The sequence below is a fragment of the Pleurodeles waltl genome, chromosome 9, assembly GCF_031143425.1.
Source record: "Pleurodeles waltl isolate 20211129_DDA chromosome 9, aPleWal1.hap1.20221129, whole genome shotgun sequence".
NCBI lineage: Eukaryota > Metazoa > Chordata > Amphibia > Caudata > Salamandridae > Pleurodeles > Pleurodeles waltl.
The window spans coordinates 528,099,304-528,116,946 of record NC_090448.1 but is presented as its reverse complement, the minus strand read 5'-3'; the positions used below and the strand labels follow the sequence as shown (position 1 = coordinate 528,116,946).

Here is a 17,643-nt window from a genome sequence, read left to right as displayed (position 1 = left end):
TGGATGGTTTTGGGCTGGCTGTGCATGAAGTGAAGCCTAGTAGACAGTGAGGCACGTCCTTCGGGAGGAGGGAGCCTAAGACTTGTGAAGTATAGTCGAACACCAAACCCAAGTAAGAAGTGATGACTGGCAGGACCATACCATGTGTGTGAAATCTGCCTCTGTAGTGGAGCAGCAGGGGCAGGTATCATCAGTGGCTTGATACATATGTGATATACACACTGGACCAAGATAAATGAGGTGGAGATAGTTGAACTTCACATTTCTAAATCTAGCATAAATGGAGATTATTTTGGGTAAACTTGTGCACTGGTTTCATTGTCTGTAAGCATAATAGATAGTGTGGTGTCCCAGTATGTTCATAAGGATGCAAGCGGTGTACTTCTGTTGGTGTGCAATGAGCTGTATAGGCACGTAGTTGCTCGATGTGTAATCCTGTGCATGACTAGTGTTTGTAGAAACTGTGAGGTCTCTGGCTCATCACATGTCCTATGTCAGACCTGGTGCAGGTGATGTGTAAGGGTAGCGTAAATAAGAAAAGAGCCCGGTGGAATACTATAGTCATAAACAAGGCCCTCAACAATGCATAGAACCGTATAATTGAAGAGCTTGCCCAATGTGGTGAGTCCCGCCTCCATCTACTGTGCCTCTTCTTGTCTCAAACGAAAAGCAGGGCACCCCGGCAGCATCCATAGGGGCAAAACTGGCCCATATGGAACAATTATGCTGTGTTTAATAGGTAGGATCATTCATATTATTCCAATGCACATAAATCATTCACAAGAATAAATATTTTTGTGTCACATACTCTATAGGTCCAGTCGGACCACTAATCAGTTTCAATATTATTAGAGTATTTACCAACTATACAAAAATACATAACAGCATTTAGAGATCAGACAGCACGATCTTCCATGAGGAAGGTCCTAGAACATTACTTTCAAGAAAATACAGAAAATGATAATTTCTGGGACGTGACATGGTGTGTGGACAAAGCAGTCAGTAGAGGAAAATGTATCAAAGATATAACTAATTTTGTGTGTATGCAAAAGGAAATGAAAATGACTCTAGAAACTATAGAGTATGCCATTTAGATGACCAGCAAAAACTAAATGGACAAACGTACCAATTCCTATGGTAGGCTAGAGTGGAACTAGAACATGTTGTAATGACTGATGCCAGACACAAACTGCTATATTTTAACCAGGAATACTATGCATGCAGGGAAAAAGCTGATTCAATGTTTGCCTACAAAACTGAAAAAGTATGAATGAGGAATTACATTAAGAGCATTGAAAACAATGGCAAGAAAATGTACACTGTGATAAGTTATTCTGAATCACTTCCAGGAATAATAGTCTTTCCAAGAAGTGCCCCAGGGTATCAACAAGGATATATTTGATTCATACATGAAAGATTACTAATTTCCAACTGTAGGCCCCGAAGTGTTAGCACAATTAAAAGAACTCATAACAGCATATGAGATAAAACTGGTTGTTAAAATACTTTTAAGTTAGAAATACCCCAGAGCCAGATGTCTTTAAGGCCACATTCTATAAAACATTTCTTGATATAGTGACAGAGCCTGTGACGAAAGTGTTTATTTTTATACAATCAGAAAAAGTAACAGAAACAATGGGCCTGATTTAGAGTTTTACGGACTGGTCACTACGTCACAAACGTGACGGATATTCTGTCCGCTGTATTATGATGTCCATAGGATATAATGGACTCGTAATACGGCAGACGGGATATCAGTTACATTTTTTTTATTAAATATTTTTATTGGTTTGTAAGCCATAGGTGAAGTAGGTACAAGCCACATATTACATGCAATTTATGATTGGATGTTACAACTTGAATTTAGCAGTTTGCAATATACAGCCATTGTGTGATACAGTACATTTAGGATTCCTTGTCAGGTTAGGTATAATGTAGTGCAATGGTCTTGTACGGTTGTGACCTGTCGCCATCCATACTTTCTTGCACACCCAGGATGAACAAAAGTAGATTACAGCTTAAACTGTGGTGTTTGGTTTGTAGTGCACCTCAGTGTGTCTGGTAAGTAGCAGTCTTTAGTGAGCAAGGGAGGGGCAGCTGAGATTTGAGGGGCAGCTAACCAGGTGTCTTTGCTTTCTGCTGTAGCATAGTGGTCGGGGTAAGTATTCCGGTGTTGTGGGTCGATACTCTTCATGGTGCGTTCGCATTAAGAACGGTTCTTACTGAACATGCACAGCTTTTCATTTAATCTGTGTGCTTTAATATATACGAGGAGGTAAGGCCTCCTCTAGTGTGAATCTATGTTGGGTTGTGCTTCCAATCTTTCTAGGTATCTCTGTCAGTTTGGAGGTCTAGTTGGTGGTGTGCCTTGTGTTCTGGCAGTCAGTAATGCATGTTGCTCCACTATTATCGCTGTACGCAAGTCAGATTTCCACAAGTTGGTGGACGGGGCAGTGGCTGCTTTCCAGCACACTGCTATTCTATGCTTCACTAGCACTAACGCTAAGTCGATGAGTGTATTTATAGGTTTATGCTCTGCAGTGCGGGAGGTAACCCCAAGGATGTAGTGTAGCCCCTCCTGTTGAAGTTGTGTACCTGTCACTGTGGAGAGGAGCTCAGTGATGTCCTTCCAGTAGCGACCAAGATGAGGGTAAGTCCAGACCACATGTGTGAAATCAGGTGCCTGTGTTTGGCAACCCGGGCATGTATTTGCTGCTCCTGGGCATACCTGTGTCAAACGCTCCGGAGTGAGGTAGGTTTGGTACAGGTAGTTGAAATGTGTGTATTTCAGCCTAGCGCTGGTGGAGATGATTTTTCGTATTGACAAGCTCTGCGTCCATTGTTTGTCTGTGAGTGCAGTGTTGAGGGATGCTTCCCAGTTAGATCTGAGTGTGTGGAAGCATTGCTCTCTATCCGCACTTAATGAGATATAAAGGTTGGTAACTGCTTTTCATGCTCCCCCAAATGTCAGCAGCACCTGGAGCAAACGCGATGTCTCCGGTTCGTCGTGGGTTTTGAGCTATATCTGATAAATAGCATGTGAGCATGGTGTAAGTCAGAAAAGGCCCTGGCGGGATGCCATAACCAGCCACCAGGTTCTCAAATGTATTTAATATCCGATCTGTAAAGAGGTCCTCCCATTCGGTAAGGCCCGCTTCGGCCTAATAAATTGAGGTAGGGCATGAACGTAGCTCTGAGCAACCTGCCACTGCCCAGAGGGATAACCCTGGGGTCGTATGGTGGGCAGGTGAGTTTTGTGGGTGTGTATGTGGTCCAGCACTTCTTGGTGACTCCCATTAGGACATTAGTATCTGCTTTGGGCGTCACTTAATTTGGCCTTAAGAGCCAACCTAATATCTACATGGGAGTGGTCCCCCCCCGGTCAGTTCCCCAGTTCAGTTAGGTTCTGACCCGCCATCCATCGCATTGGCCACTAGAGCCGAGAGGCTGCATATTAGTATTTGTAGTTGGGGGTGCCCATCCCCCCTCCATCTAACAGGCGTACATTTTGGAAAGGGCCACACGGCGTCTTCCCCTGCCCATTGCAGCACTGTCAGCAAGAAGCAAATATCCGCAAACAGTCTGCTGGGCAGTAGGGCAGGGACGGGCGAAAAAAAGTATAGAAGTCGTAGAAGTATCAACATCTTGAATGTAGAGATCCTACCTGCGGGGTAAAGGCGAAGAGAGGTCCAAAGCTGATGGGATTATTGCGCTCCTACGAGCGTCCTGTCTATGTTGCCATCTATGAGGTCTTTCTCAGAGGGGTATATGAGAATGCCTAAATATTTAATTGAATCCTCTACCCATGGAAGTGTGATAAGCGGGACCCTTCCCGCTGCTCCTCTAATAGGGATGTGAGAGGGAACAGACAGGATTTCTCCCAGTTCACCTTCAGACCTGATGCCTCCCCAAACGGTTGCAGGAGTTCCATCAGTTGGTGGAATGTAGACTTATCATCCCGAAAATACACCAAGGCATTGTCGGCGTACAATGATATTACATGCCAGGTATCTCCAGCACGGCTGCCCTAATCCGACACGTGCGTGCTCAGGGCACACACACCAGTGGCTCCATAACCAGTGCGAATATCAGTGGAGAGAGTGGGCAGCCCTGGCGAGTGCCTTTCTCCATGGTGAACGGCTTGGTAATAACGTTTCCGGTTTTCGCCCGTGCTAGTGGGGAGTTATAGAGTAAGGTGACCATACAGAGTAATCGTGGGCCTATGTCTATTCTTTTTTAGGGCTTCTGCAGATAATGCCATCCCAGAGTGTCAAACTCCTTTTCTATGTCCAATGCAGCCACCCAGGGTTTTAATCCTGTGATTTTCACCCAACCCATGAGCCTGAAAAGGTATCTTAGATTCATAAAAGTGTTCCATGTCAGGGATGAATCCACTCTGGTCAGCTTGTACTACACTTTGCACTATAGGGATCAGCCTATTTGCCAGTGCCTTTCCTAAGATCTTATATCCATGTTTAGTAGGGAGAGGGGGCAGAGACTGAGGGTCTCTATCCAGTTTGGGCAGTACCGCCAATACTGCTTCGCACAGAGGCAAGCAGTAGTCCCACAGAGTAGGCTGAGGCCGAATATAGCTAGGAGTAGTTGAAGCGAAAGGCCGAGTTAACGTATTCCTGTGTATTGAGGAGAACACCCTTCTCGTCAAGGATAGTGGTTATAGGAACTCAGGGGAGGGGGGATTCTGATGTCAGGAGCCAGGTTAGGCATTTACCTGCTTTATCACCCTCTACGTGTTTTGTTGTCTGATATAACCTGTAGTCTACTTTACCTAGGCGGTCTAATGCAGCCCTGTAGTCAAGTTGTATCTTTGCTAATGGGGCAGCCGCTGTTCACATTGTCGTATGTCTGTTTCTAGTTTTTGCAGCTCCTGTTGCAGTGCTTGCCTAGTGTCATAAACTGTTGTAATTGAGTGGCGTCAAAGGACTATTTTAAGTGGGTCCCATTTGATGCCTGCATTGGAGGCTGTGCCCTCGTTAATCTCAAAGTGCTTGGTGTTGTGGCCTAACATGGCTTCGCAGAATGCCTGGTCTTCCATGGCTGTCACTGGAAGTCTCCATGTGGGTATTCTCAGGTGCCCGTGACCCCATGTTACCTGGAGCTGTAGGGAGCAATGGTCGGATAAGGTTCTCCTTAGGTGTTCGGTGCCATCTGCCTTCGAGAGCGCCTCTAGGCTGTAGTAAATGAGATCTATTCTAGTGTGCAGATCACGTAATCTGTAGTGAAAAGAATGGTCTCTAGTAGTGGAGTGAAAGCTACTCCAGGCTTCAGTAAGCTGCATATAAGTCGGCCATTACCTCAGGTGATGCAACAGGCTTGTGGACTGGGCCCCCAATATGGGTGGACGTTAAATATCTCTGTGCAAATCCGACACACAATTGAAGTCCCCTCCCCAAAAACATGGCGCTAGCATAATGTAGTGGAGTGCTTGAGTGATTGATTGCAAAAATATTGCTTGATTGGATTTGGGTGAATATAAGGAGATTATTGATATTGGGGAGCCAACAAGGTTCTCCTCCAGCACTGCAAACCTACCCTCTAGGTCAATCTTAATATGTATCACTTGCCACCCATATTAGTACCCCTCTGGCATATCTAGAATAGGTAGTCCTTGTTAGAGTGCCCCCTCAACGTCTGTGCATAACTTTGAGGTCTAGTGCAGTGAGGTGGGTTCCCTGGAGCAGTGCTACATGTATCTTGCGTCTGCGCAGGTATTTTGCTGCACCTGGTAATGTTTAACGTATCCTGCAAGTCCCCTAATGTTCCAGGAGAGAATCATGTATTGCGTCATGTGGGCAGTAGTTGGCTCGGTCTGTAGGTCGTAGCAAATTCAGTTGTGCATCCACTCTACCCTGTAGCACACTGGCTACCCTGTACTTGCCCTCCCCTCAACCTCCCCAATGCCACACACCTATACATGAACACAAAATCAACCATATTAATTGCTATATGAACAAGTTCCTTGTCAACCCCTGTGAACAGCTCAAACAAACCTTCCCAGACAGATAAGCCAACAGGCGTCCAGCCAATGGCACTGTACAGCAATCTAACAACAAAGTATCTAACTAGTCAGCTATGGATACACTATTCGTGTTAGGGAGATGTGACTATGGGTCAAGAAATGCACCCCCTTTCTTTGTGTTCCCAGGAACCCAGCCTGTATGGGGTTGCAGTAACGTCTATCCCCCCCTTTGCGTAGATAGCAGCAATCAACAGCGTGTCACCCCGGCTTTTGTACTATATAACTTCTTAGACCAGCTTGAGGGGGTCTTCTGGGGGCTCCCACCCAGTAGTGCACCCATGGGGGAGTGGACAGTATCAAATATTTCTTCCTTCTGTCGTCCCAACTCTGAGGGGGACGGTGAGGGCGCCGCCCCATGCAGTTCCACCTCAGTAACCACCAGTGCCCTCTCCTTTGCTGCATGTTCTTTCTAAGGACCCACCTGGGGCATCTGCGGCGAGACCCCCTGTACCCCTGGCTCTGTCGTGTAGGCTCTAATTATTCTAATGAGACTACTTGATTTTGAGCAGCAAAATCGTCCGCGGTGTGGTAGACTGAGTCTAACCCACTGCGGGTGACACCTGTCGCTCTAATCCGGGTTTTGCTCCGGCTAACTAAAAGTGCCTCATCTCTACCAAAGGATAGTGATGATTGGGCAGCCGGGCGCATGACATACTAGGCTTTTCAGGGAAGTCGTGGTCACTCAGGTCGCATCCGGTTCTCTCATTTACAATTCAGTCTCATTTATAAACGACAAACAGAGGCAGTATATGTTTCAATAATGAGTTTAATAAAATGACTGCATCATAGATAGCAAGTGTGAGCTGCAATAACCAGGACGACACAACATGACAGTATTAAAATTGTGACGAGAAGAGTGAAGCATAAAAACAACGCTATCATATTGTCACTATGATCGATGAACTATTTCCTATCTAAGTTATAATTTGAGCACAGCATGTTAAGCTCTAGTTCTGCCTTTCAGGTTCCCCTGGGAAGACATCAACCCCCATACCTGAGCAAAGGCCTCTGGTCTGCGTTGGCATCTGTAGCGAAGCATTCAGCAATCAGCATACATTCGTGGTTCCCTGGCTGGAATCTCCCTCTAACGTGTAAGGGACAAGGAAGTGTTTATATAATAACAAAGCTGATGTTCTGAGAAAATGTCCCTTTGTAAGGATGTGTATTTTCTATGAATGTTGGAGACTAAACTTGTACCACGTTCACCAGCAATGTACCGAACTGCAGCCTTGAATGAAGCACAGAGTGATCAAGAATGTCTTCTTTGAGAACAGAGTTCTAGTCTAGGCAAAAACAGTTAGACAGAGGAAAATAAAACAAGACCGTAAAAATGGTTATTATAATAATAATAATGCGAAGCTAAATAAATTATATCTAGGTTAAAGTGCACAGCGGCCTAGCGTGTTAAAATAACATGCATGGAGCTATAACTAAAATGGCTACACAACAGCTCCACCATCCTGCAGTACATTCTTGGCATTCCACTGGTGTGGTGGTCATGTCTCTGCGTTCCATCCATGCCCATGCCCCCTCCGGTGTGGAGCAAAGGGTGACACTGTCACAGTGCATGATTCGTAGAGTGGTTGGTGACTGCAGTGCATATTTGATGTTATAGTCTCCAAGGCTCTTTTTCAATGTCAAAAAGGAGGACATCTTGCACTGTACCTTGAGGGTGTAGTCAGGATAAATGTTGACCTGGCAGCCCTCCACCATCCAAGGGCCTGTTGAGCTGGTGACCTGCAGGATGTGGTCTCTCTCTCTGTAATTGAAGAGACAGGCCCCACCGGGTGAGGAGGGGATCCCGGCAGGAGAGGTCTGCCCGGAACCGTGTGTGCGTATTCAACCGAGAAGAAAGTTGAATGTTTGCCCTGTAGGATTGTCGATGAGAACCATGCCTCAAGATACAGTTCCAAACTGGGGCCCTCTACATGCTCTGGGAGACCCACTATTCGCACATTGTTGCGGGATCTGCCTTTTTGATCATCCGCCCGCTGAAGGAGGTTTGCCACTTCTTGTTGTAGGGCCTTAATATGGGCAGTGGCATCTGCAAGCAACAGTGTGGGGGAGGTCAGGTTGGATTCTGTGAATTTTACTCATTCTGTCAGCTTCTTGTGGTCTTTCCTCATTAGGCCCATGTCTATTCGTAGGGCATCTATCTTGGGTTCCAACGTGGATTTGATGTCCCGTACTGCAGATAGTATCTCATCAAACCTAGGTGAATGCTCCGCTAGGGTGCTGCCCAGGGATTCCTCTGGGATGGTGGGTGGTTCTCTCTCTGCTCCCCGACGCACCAGGTGGTCCCTCCAGCTGTCTATCCTGTTTTATGCATACCATTATGTCCAGGGTTCTTCACAGCAGGGGATGGGGTTAAGGGCATATGTCAATTGTGCTCATAGTGCCACAATGCCTGGCCATTCGGTCACTGCGGCCTGTGTTTTTCCTTGCTGATTGCTCTGCAGTTATTTTGGTCCCCTGACTTATCCCTTTTTCATTGGTATTATTATAATACCCCCTCCAAGGGGAAGAGGCCTCCAATGTCAGGAGTATGCACACCAGTGGCAATGCTCCAATGCTGGCCAACGGGCACGTGCTGTCAACCCCACCCCAGAGAGGCCGCAGAGAGGCGAGTGCAACCACTGCTGCACCCCAGGGGGGAAGCTACCCCGACCTCTCAGTTGCTCTGGCAGCCAATGCTTGTTCCGGACAGTTATTTATTCCATTGGGGGGGTGGGATGGGTGAGAAGGGGCTACAGGGCTCTGCAGTATTAGATACATCCGGATTCTCTCACTTTCGATGTGTGGCGCCTTGCTGCCTCTGACGGATTTCAGTAGCCCGTGCTGTGTTTCCTCCTCCATTTTCTCCCCTTCGATATCACTCTCAGTGGCAAAGCGATCCTGGGAGCAAGCCACACCCCAGCCTTTATTCTCTGTCCCTCAGGGCACCGGTGGGGTCCTCTCAGAGGTGGAGGATGGGTTTGCCCAGCTGACCAGTCCTCTGCGAGGTAACCTCTGCCGCCGCCATATGACCCCTGTGGCCCTCATGAGGCTGTGAGTGGGATTGGCGCTGCACCTCGGCTGCGGCTTCAGTCCACTCACTGTAGGGACCTAGTTGGGTGCTCTGGGGGGTGGGTAGAGGGGGGCAGAGGGGTGCAGTGGAGGTATGTGAATCAGACCCCTAGACTTTCCAAAACATCAAGTGCAACAGGCTGCTTCCTGCAGCGCAGGCCACTAGAGCAGTCGGCTCCTTCTGCATCACTCGGCTGCACTTTTACCATCGCCCCAAACTTCAGCTCGGCGGGGACACACCGCGGTAATGACGGTGTTCCTGCGTTATGTTACCATGGGGGTGACTGTGCTGTGTCAGGATGTTTAATTTCGGGCCTGAGTCACAGAGCTCTGCTCTTTTACGACTTGCTTGGTCACTATCTTGGCCATGTCCCATCCAACACATTTGTGATGGAGTAGCCCTATCTGCCAAACTTTAAATCAAGCCCAATGTGGAGTCCACATACTCAATTATTGTAAAGCCTGATAAAGACCTAACTAAATGCACGGCTTATAGACCTCTGTTCCTATTGAACAAAAATGGCAAAAGATTCACCAGAATCCTTGTCACATGTCATAACCCAATGTGGCAGCAGTCGATATCCATATATCAATCCATTTTGGCAAGAATACACAGACATGGGATAATATACGCCTGGCAGTTGATCCTACAAACATCGCAGAACATAACAACTATATACTAGTCTTACTCCCATTGAACTCTGAAAAGGCATTTGATAAGGTACTGTGCAGCCTCCTAAAACATTATTAGACAAGACAGAACAAGGTGCAACCATGAAGACAATTATTCTATTTGAATACAAATATCCAAAAGGGAGTATCAAGTTGAACATTGTTCTATTGGACAGGATAACTCCAACTAGAGGAACCAGACAGTGTTTCTCCCTTCACTGCTTCTCTTTGCCTTGTCCGTGGAGCCACTAATCACAAAAATACAAAAGAACTCAAATCAGCGGACTCTCGACTCAGAGCCTTTTAACTCTTGGTATTGATAATATTTGTAGATGATAGCCCATGTTTTATGACACCCTTCCCTTCCTGCCGAAACAATCAAACTTCAAATATTCTCTGATATTTCAGGTTTTAAAGTTAACTTTGCCAAATCAATAGGAATGTGTGTAGCAGTTCCATCAGCTACTAATGCGCAAACATTGCAACAAGCACGTTTTGAAACCAATAAAATATTTAATAATCTATCTCCCCCCAAAATGTGATGATCCCGAATGAAATCCGTTGTTCACAATCCATACTTTCCCCCTGGGGTGACAGATCCTAGGTTCTATAGTTCAAGATGTTCCATTCCAATCCTCTTCGGTGAACTCTATAAAAATCGGGAGGTCAAGAATGGTAAGGGATATTCCAAGGTCTTCGATCTTTCTCCCATGGATAATTACAGGCTAAACCAGCTTCTACAGTGGCCACAATCAGGCCGATGCAAGGAAGGGGGGGGGGGAGGTTGAGAGGAAAATAACATATACATAGACTTTTCTCCCAGCTCTGCCTATTGAAAGTATTTCAAAACTGTGGATAAACACTAAGCCGCACCCAAAACTGAAAAAACAAAAATACATAAAACATGAAAACCAGAACATAACTTGGATATACCCAGGGCCACTGAAATTAAGTGGCAGAGGAAGGACGTATGCGGCAGGGTTGAGTAAGTTATGCACCAAGAAAAGACAAATATGGGGCATGTGCAGCACATTTGTGTACATTTGTTAACATTGTCTGGGCATTGGTTGCACCTCATTAGCGCCAGTTTAACACCCAAATGTAACAATAGGCAACAGAAAGATGAACAGTTAACCTTTGCAGAGGGCCTTTCACTGTGCTGCGCAACATTGTTTTTGGTAACTGTTGAAACGATTGAAATAGGAACGTTTTTTGGTAAAATCTGCAGATTATGCAGCAGATGATGGATTCTGTGGCAAAAGCGGCAAATCTATGATTCAAAACTCCAGTAGTACCAGATGACAATAATGCAGTCCGTTAAAAACATTTTCAGAATCACACTCTGTTTAGAGCCACTAGTGATTTTGTTTGGTTAGATAGGTTAAGATGTTTCTTGTCTACTAATATATAGACATAAGATGAGCCCCTCTCAGTCAGTTTATGGAGGACCAAGATACGGACAACATATGCGATGGCAAAGCTCATGGTAATTGTTCGTGAAAGGATCTATAGGTTTGCGGGGATATGAACCCCAGTTACCACAGAGGCAAGAATTAACGGGAAATGCAGAGTCAGATAATATTTCAGTTTTCCTCGTTCATTAGCAAGCGACATTGAATCTTCAAACTTAGATTATTTTATGCCCATTACCTGGAACATTATTTCTTCTTCTTTCATCAGGATTATTATGTTCTCTTTCTTACAGCATTTCCGGTTAATACATCCGTGTTGTCAGAAAGGTTTAAGAAAGAAAAAGAGGCACATTGTCAGGCGGTGCAGGACGTAGTTGGAGAAAACACCGGTTAGTACTATTAATTTACTTGGGTTATGGATGTCCAGAGTATAGCTGCGAATGTGTGTGTCGGTGTTATTCTTTAAGGTCTGTGTGAAATCTGTTACGACTGATTGTGCTGTTTGTATTTTACTGTTGGTTTTCCAGGGTGCGTTGTTGCAGGCTGGAACTGTTACACCTCACTCAGTTCAATAAAGTGTGTTCTTTCTTCATCAATGCGGAGTCTGCATTATCTGCCTTTTCCTTGCTCAGAGTCATGGCCTGTGGAGCAACCTGGACAAAAAGAAGACATGGATGTAGACTTACCATATGGCTAAAGGTTAGAGAGCACACCAAAGTCGGTGAAAATAAACGGGATTCCTTTATTTTACATTAGTCACATAATTTAGTCCACAATTATATTCTAAACAGCCCATACTGAATAGTCACTGAAGTATCCGGATAGGTGTCTGTCCAGATGATTTCCTCTTCTCAGAAGCGAATGTGCTCTGCCCAAGTCTTTAAATGCTGGGATTGGTGAAAGGGACCTCTGTTCAGGTCACTAGGGCCTTCATTAGAAGAAGCTCATATTTCCTTATGGTGGTAGTAACCCAGTTACCAGCCTTATCAGGAATGATGAAGTCTTTGGAATTATGGTTGAACTCTTCAGTTTCATCTACTGAAAACAGGCAATTCGTGGGGTGAGGGAAACTGCAGTGGAGAATAAGTAATTACCATGGAACTTGACCTAGAATCACCGAATCCTTTAAAAATGTGTTATTCAGTTGAGTTAAAGGAAACCATGGTATTGTTTATTTTTTTTTATAACCAATCTTATTGTGTCATTTGTATAATAAAGTGTCTCAGTGCAAGATGAAAGCAACTCGTGGTGTTACAATATTTCATATATCCATTGAAGTCCAGCTGTGTGCTGGCCAAGAATCAACAGGTAGTTTCATCATTTCAAAGCCCACATACCAGATATAAAAAAACACTTCTGATCATGCAGTTCCCATCCATTTGGACCAAACATTGTCGTACTTTTTCAGGCAGCTCCTTGCCTGGTACACAGGCCATTCCAGTTGGGCACACCAGTCCATCGCCCACCCTCACCTTGACAAGTGAGGGAGGAATACTTGTCGCCCAGTGTGTGGCAATGTCTCTCTTTGCTATGAGTAGCGCAGTGCCCAATGTTCGTAGAGCCAGAGAGCCCCCAACACCTTTCAAAACTCCAAGGAGGACCATCAGTGGAGAGGGCAAGACCCTACACGAGGAGAGTTCATTCAGGATTTGTGTCCAATATCCCGTATTGACATGACAGTACCAGACTACGTGCAAAAAGTCAGCGGATGAGTGGGAACATGTATTATATTGGGGGTTAGGTCTTACCTCTGGTATTGTTAACATACCACATATTGAACATCATAATGAGGCTCTGTGAGTAATAAAAAAATACTGGAGTTGGCTGAAGGGACAATCCATCCGGGCATTTCTGACCAATGTTTGGGGTTCTCTGTAAAGCACAGTCCATTTGCAAGTAGACCTCTCCATAGTCAAAAAATACAGTTGATACCATGTGAGGCTTTGCCACAATGATACTATACTGATCATGCTTTTGAATGCCACAGATCATGTTCAGTATATTGGTGCCAACTAGCACTACTAAAATAAATAATTCCCCTTCTATGCAATCATGTTTTTACATCAATCAGTACCTGTAGTTAGATATATGTTATACGCAGAAATAGTTGCACTTCACAGAATTCCTTCTGATTACCATGCAAACGGCACTAATAACCTACAGGTAAGCATGTAATTGATAAAAAAAAGGTAACCTGCAGATCCAAGTATGTATCAATAGCTACTTCATCATATTTTGATACATTTAAACCCATACGAGTTGCTCTACCTTCTGATTAAATAAAGAACAGGAAAACATCATGAAGAGAAAACAAATATAGAATCGTAGATTAAAATCTGGCAATCCCTACATCCCTGGACATGGTTCTCATTACTTTCACAAAAACTCTCCAGAAGAAATTGAGGCCTTCCAATGTTCTGACGGTGACAATAGGCATTTTTAAACATTATCAAAGAATCAGAAAGTGGGACTCACCGCTGCAGTAATATTAACATGGGAAATAGAACAGAAAGAAAATTAATACTCCAGCTTCCTATAGTGCGCATGCAGCCATTCAAGGCAAGGTATTTTTTTTTATAGTAGTTGATTAACAAAGGCATGTCTGTCAACTCAAATTAGTAGAATTACCTCAAGGAAGTAAGAAGTAATAAGGCTTGGTGGTGAACCAAGATTCTGTGGGCAACAATTTACTGCTGCTATGACAATCTCATTTGACAGCATCCCTTGAGCACACCATAAGTGCAGCAGGGACAGTGCAAACACTGTGTACGTACTTTAAGATTATTTTGAACTTGTGAGGAAGACGCTTCATAGATTCTTCAAGCAGTTGAAGCCTTGGGCTCCAATGGGTAGAGCATTAAAAGTAGATGAGTGACAAGACTGCAGGACAGAGCAAGATTTTTTCCCACTATGCATTTTGTTCAGTGCCGATGTAGGAGGACTTCAGCTCTCTGCTTCTTTCGACTAGGAATACACACAGGAAAGCACCAATATAAATGGAGCATAGAAGGACTGAGCTCATGCCAAGAAAACATTTTCAGCAAATAAATTAGAAAACAGCGGTTATGAGTTTGAAGATTTAGGGGAACGAGATAAGTCACCTTTTACGTAAATCCCCAATCCAAGGGATACAGCTGTGTGTGTTACTAGTAATCTGCCATGATATATTCTAGGAGATGTCTTGTGAGAGGATACAAAGGATTTGAGGGGTTGAGAAAAATACTGGTATTTTGAACTTCAGTAACAAAATCAGCTTTAGGGAGATTTTATTATAGCCAACAAAGCTTCTAACATTTTAACTACTTTTTATTATAGCAGCATCATCCATACCACTTTAGTGCATAAAGAATACTTACTACAATAGCTTACATAGTGCTACATTTTTATCAGAAACCAGGACGAATAAGTCATTTTCCTGGATCATGTCAATATCAAGCTTGTCAAAAATTATGTTGAAAACTCTGATTCAGCAGCTCACCTGAAAAAAAAAAACTATAAGCATTTTTCGTTTCGTTTCGTTTCTGGAGGTATTCACAAACCACAGAAATAACATAGCATGGTTATGATAGAATCAAAAGAACAAAAATACAACTCAACATCCTACTGCGCAAAAGAAGGAAATCAGGAGAAGAAAGAGACAAAAGCGCACTACAACACAACAACACAACATACAAAGGAGCTCTCAGAACCACAAAAATAACCACTATGCCAAATGCATAAGTGTAGCAGACTCCCATTCCAAAGAACTCCATTAAATTCTAACAGAATCCTGGGATCCAGAGTGCCTAAACACAAAAACACGACAATCACAAGACTTCTGTGACAAAATCTCCAATTAATTGTTCTAAATAAATGACAGATTGAAAATTACCTGAAGAAAAACAGACAACACCAAAACAATGTGTGACCTAAACACCAAAGAAACAGACAACAATGACCAGACATTGTGCATACTTACAATATCTTGTTGCAAAACAATTTCCTCCATAATATCACTGCAGCCAGACCATCAGGATCACCATCAGACACAGCACCGACAATAATCATTAAAGATATCCTTCCCTCACCTTGTGCATGAGAGGTAGCCGGATAGCTCCTCAACAAGACCCTGAAACAAGGTTAATTCTCACCTGATCTCAAAACCCTGTACATCAGACCTCTCCTCGAAAACAAAAATCTCAACCCATCTGATAGAACAAATTACAGGCCCAAATCAAATGGATCATTTTTACTCAGCTTTCCAATTTTAATTAACATAATGGATTACTGTCACAGACTCAGCCGTTGTATCTATCTGGAATGGTCTAAAACTCAGTGTTAAAAAACAGAGTAGGTGCCTTTTTACTTCTGGATTTATCAGCTCCATTATCTGTGAAAATGCTTTAAAGTGGGTTGCTTCTTATCTCACAGACAGACAAAGTATAGTCTGCCTACCACCTTTCACACCACCTCCTCCCATAACACTGTGGCACTCCACACAGGTCCTTTTTTATTGGCATCCACCTAACCCTCTTCCCAGATCTAATTAAATCTTACAATCTCACCTCCTAAAACTATGCAGGTGACACTATCATCATTTAAACAATTGATAGTCCTTAAGACCTCTATAATTCAAAACTCAATGACTTCCCATAAACACATGAATGATGAAGAAACATCATAAGCATAACAAACAAAAACATAGATTATGACTTGTGAACAATGACAAAACTACCAGTCTACCGCCATATGGACTAAGGAACTTGAAGCTCCTCTGACAACACCAAGAGAAGTTGGAAACCTAGGAGTAACCATGGATTGAGACTTATCCTTGATCCCTTGTGCTAACAACTTCACGAAGAGTGCAGCCTACACAGTGAAAACACTACTTTGCATCCTCTCATACCTTGCTTTGCAACATAACTGCAATCAATTCTCACGTTCATAATCTCCAAGCTTGACTATGCCAACAGCTTACACCGCGGCGCTCCTGCATTAACTGTTTGCAAAATACAACTCATCCAAAATGGTGCCACAAGGGTTCCTCAACACCTTGACCCAAGAGAACGCACAACCTAAGTCCTGCAATCAATGGCAATGTTCAAGGTACTATGCATTGACCACAGAGCATTCCACATCTACAAGTTAAATTCAGGCACTACAAACTAAACAGAACACTGCACTCCAGTCTTGCACCACTTATCATCATACCACTTTACCATAAGAAATCTGTAGGAGGCACTGCTTTCTCAGTCCTAACTGCCAAGTTTTGTAACTCACTACCAGTCAGCGTTAGGAGCGCCAGGAGCGTATACACTTCCAAAGACTGTTCAAAACTTGGGTATTTCGTAGATAAATGCAAAAACTGCAGTCAGACAACAGAGCCCAGAAAACAGTCACACCCTCCCCTCAAGCGCGATGCTCAGTTTACAACCCACGAATTCCAAACAATTCAACCAGCAAACTGCTTTCATTATGTAGGTAATAAAAAAAATTACTAACCTATAGGTCGCCGTGACATCATATGATTAGATACATTGATATATAACTGTTGTGTCACACAATAATACCAAATCCATATCCATAATCCAAATCCATAATACATAGTGGTCAGCAACAAATTATAACTTACAACTATTAAATTCATATGATACATATCAGCTATGAGGGTTGTCCAACACCAGCACTGTACACAATCAGAAGAGGAGGTAAGAGCAAAAGTGAAGAAAAAGGAACGTCCCTCAGTCCCCCAACAAAAATATGCCAATCATAGAGAGAAGGTTGGTCTAAAGAGGAGAGACAAAGGGGTTGATTATAACTTTGGCGGATGGAAAAGCCAGTCCGCCGAAGTCCCGGCGGGCAGCTTGCCGCCAGTGTGGTATACTCCCCACGGGCCCCATTACAAGTTTCCCGCTGGGTCAGCGGGAAACGGCCTACAGCATTGTCTCCGGCTCATAATAGAGCCGGTGGCAATGCTGTAGTGCGTAGGGAGCACCAGCCCCTGGTGCGATGTTAACTGTCCACAGAGCAGACAGTGAACATTATGACGAGGCTGGCCAGGGGGCCCCTGCACTGCCCATGCCAAGTGCATGGGCAATGCAGGGTCACCCCTGCACCCCTTCCCCGCCGGCTATTTCATAGCGGTGCTACCACCATGAAACCGCTACCAGAGAGGGGAGGCAAAATCCCCAGGGCAGCGCTGCCCTGGTGGATTAGAACTGCCAGCACTGCCAGTCCATCCTGTGGCGGTAAAGTTGCGGTGCTGGCGGTCTGACCACAGGGCTACCCCCGCGGTCGTAATGTGGCAGTTGGACCACCACATTGGTGGCGGTCCTGCTGCCATTGCAACCCTGTTGGTCTTTTGACCACAAATGTCTTAATAAGGGTCCAAATCTTTCAAACAGTCTTCCCGAGTTGTATCACAAGGACACCCTTGTATCTATAATGGCCCTCATCCACATGCTATTTACATGGCAT

The 17,643-nt window shown here is 44.3% G+C and overlaps 1 protein-coding gene across 1 annotated transcript in view; it reads left to right on the top strand.

The window, feature by feature from the left end:
• The window catches only part of LOC138259594 (gastrula zinc finger protein XlCGF57.1-like), a 215,101-nt gene that overhangs the window by 111,326 nt on the left and 86,132 nt on the right, over positions 1-17,643 (top strand). The window contains exon 5 of the mRNA XM_069207427.1: positions 11,481-11,576. Coding sequence (XP_069063528.1) covers positions 11,481-11,576 — 96 coding nt within the window. The remainder of the gene's footprint in view (positions 1-11,480; positions 11,577-17,643) is intronic.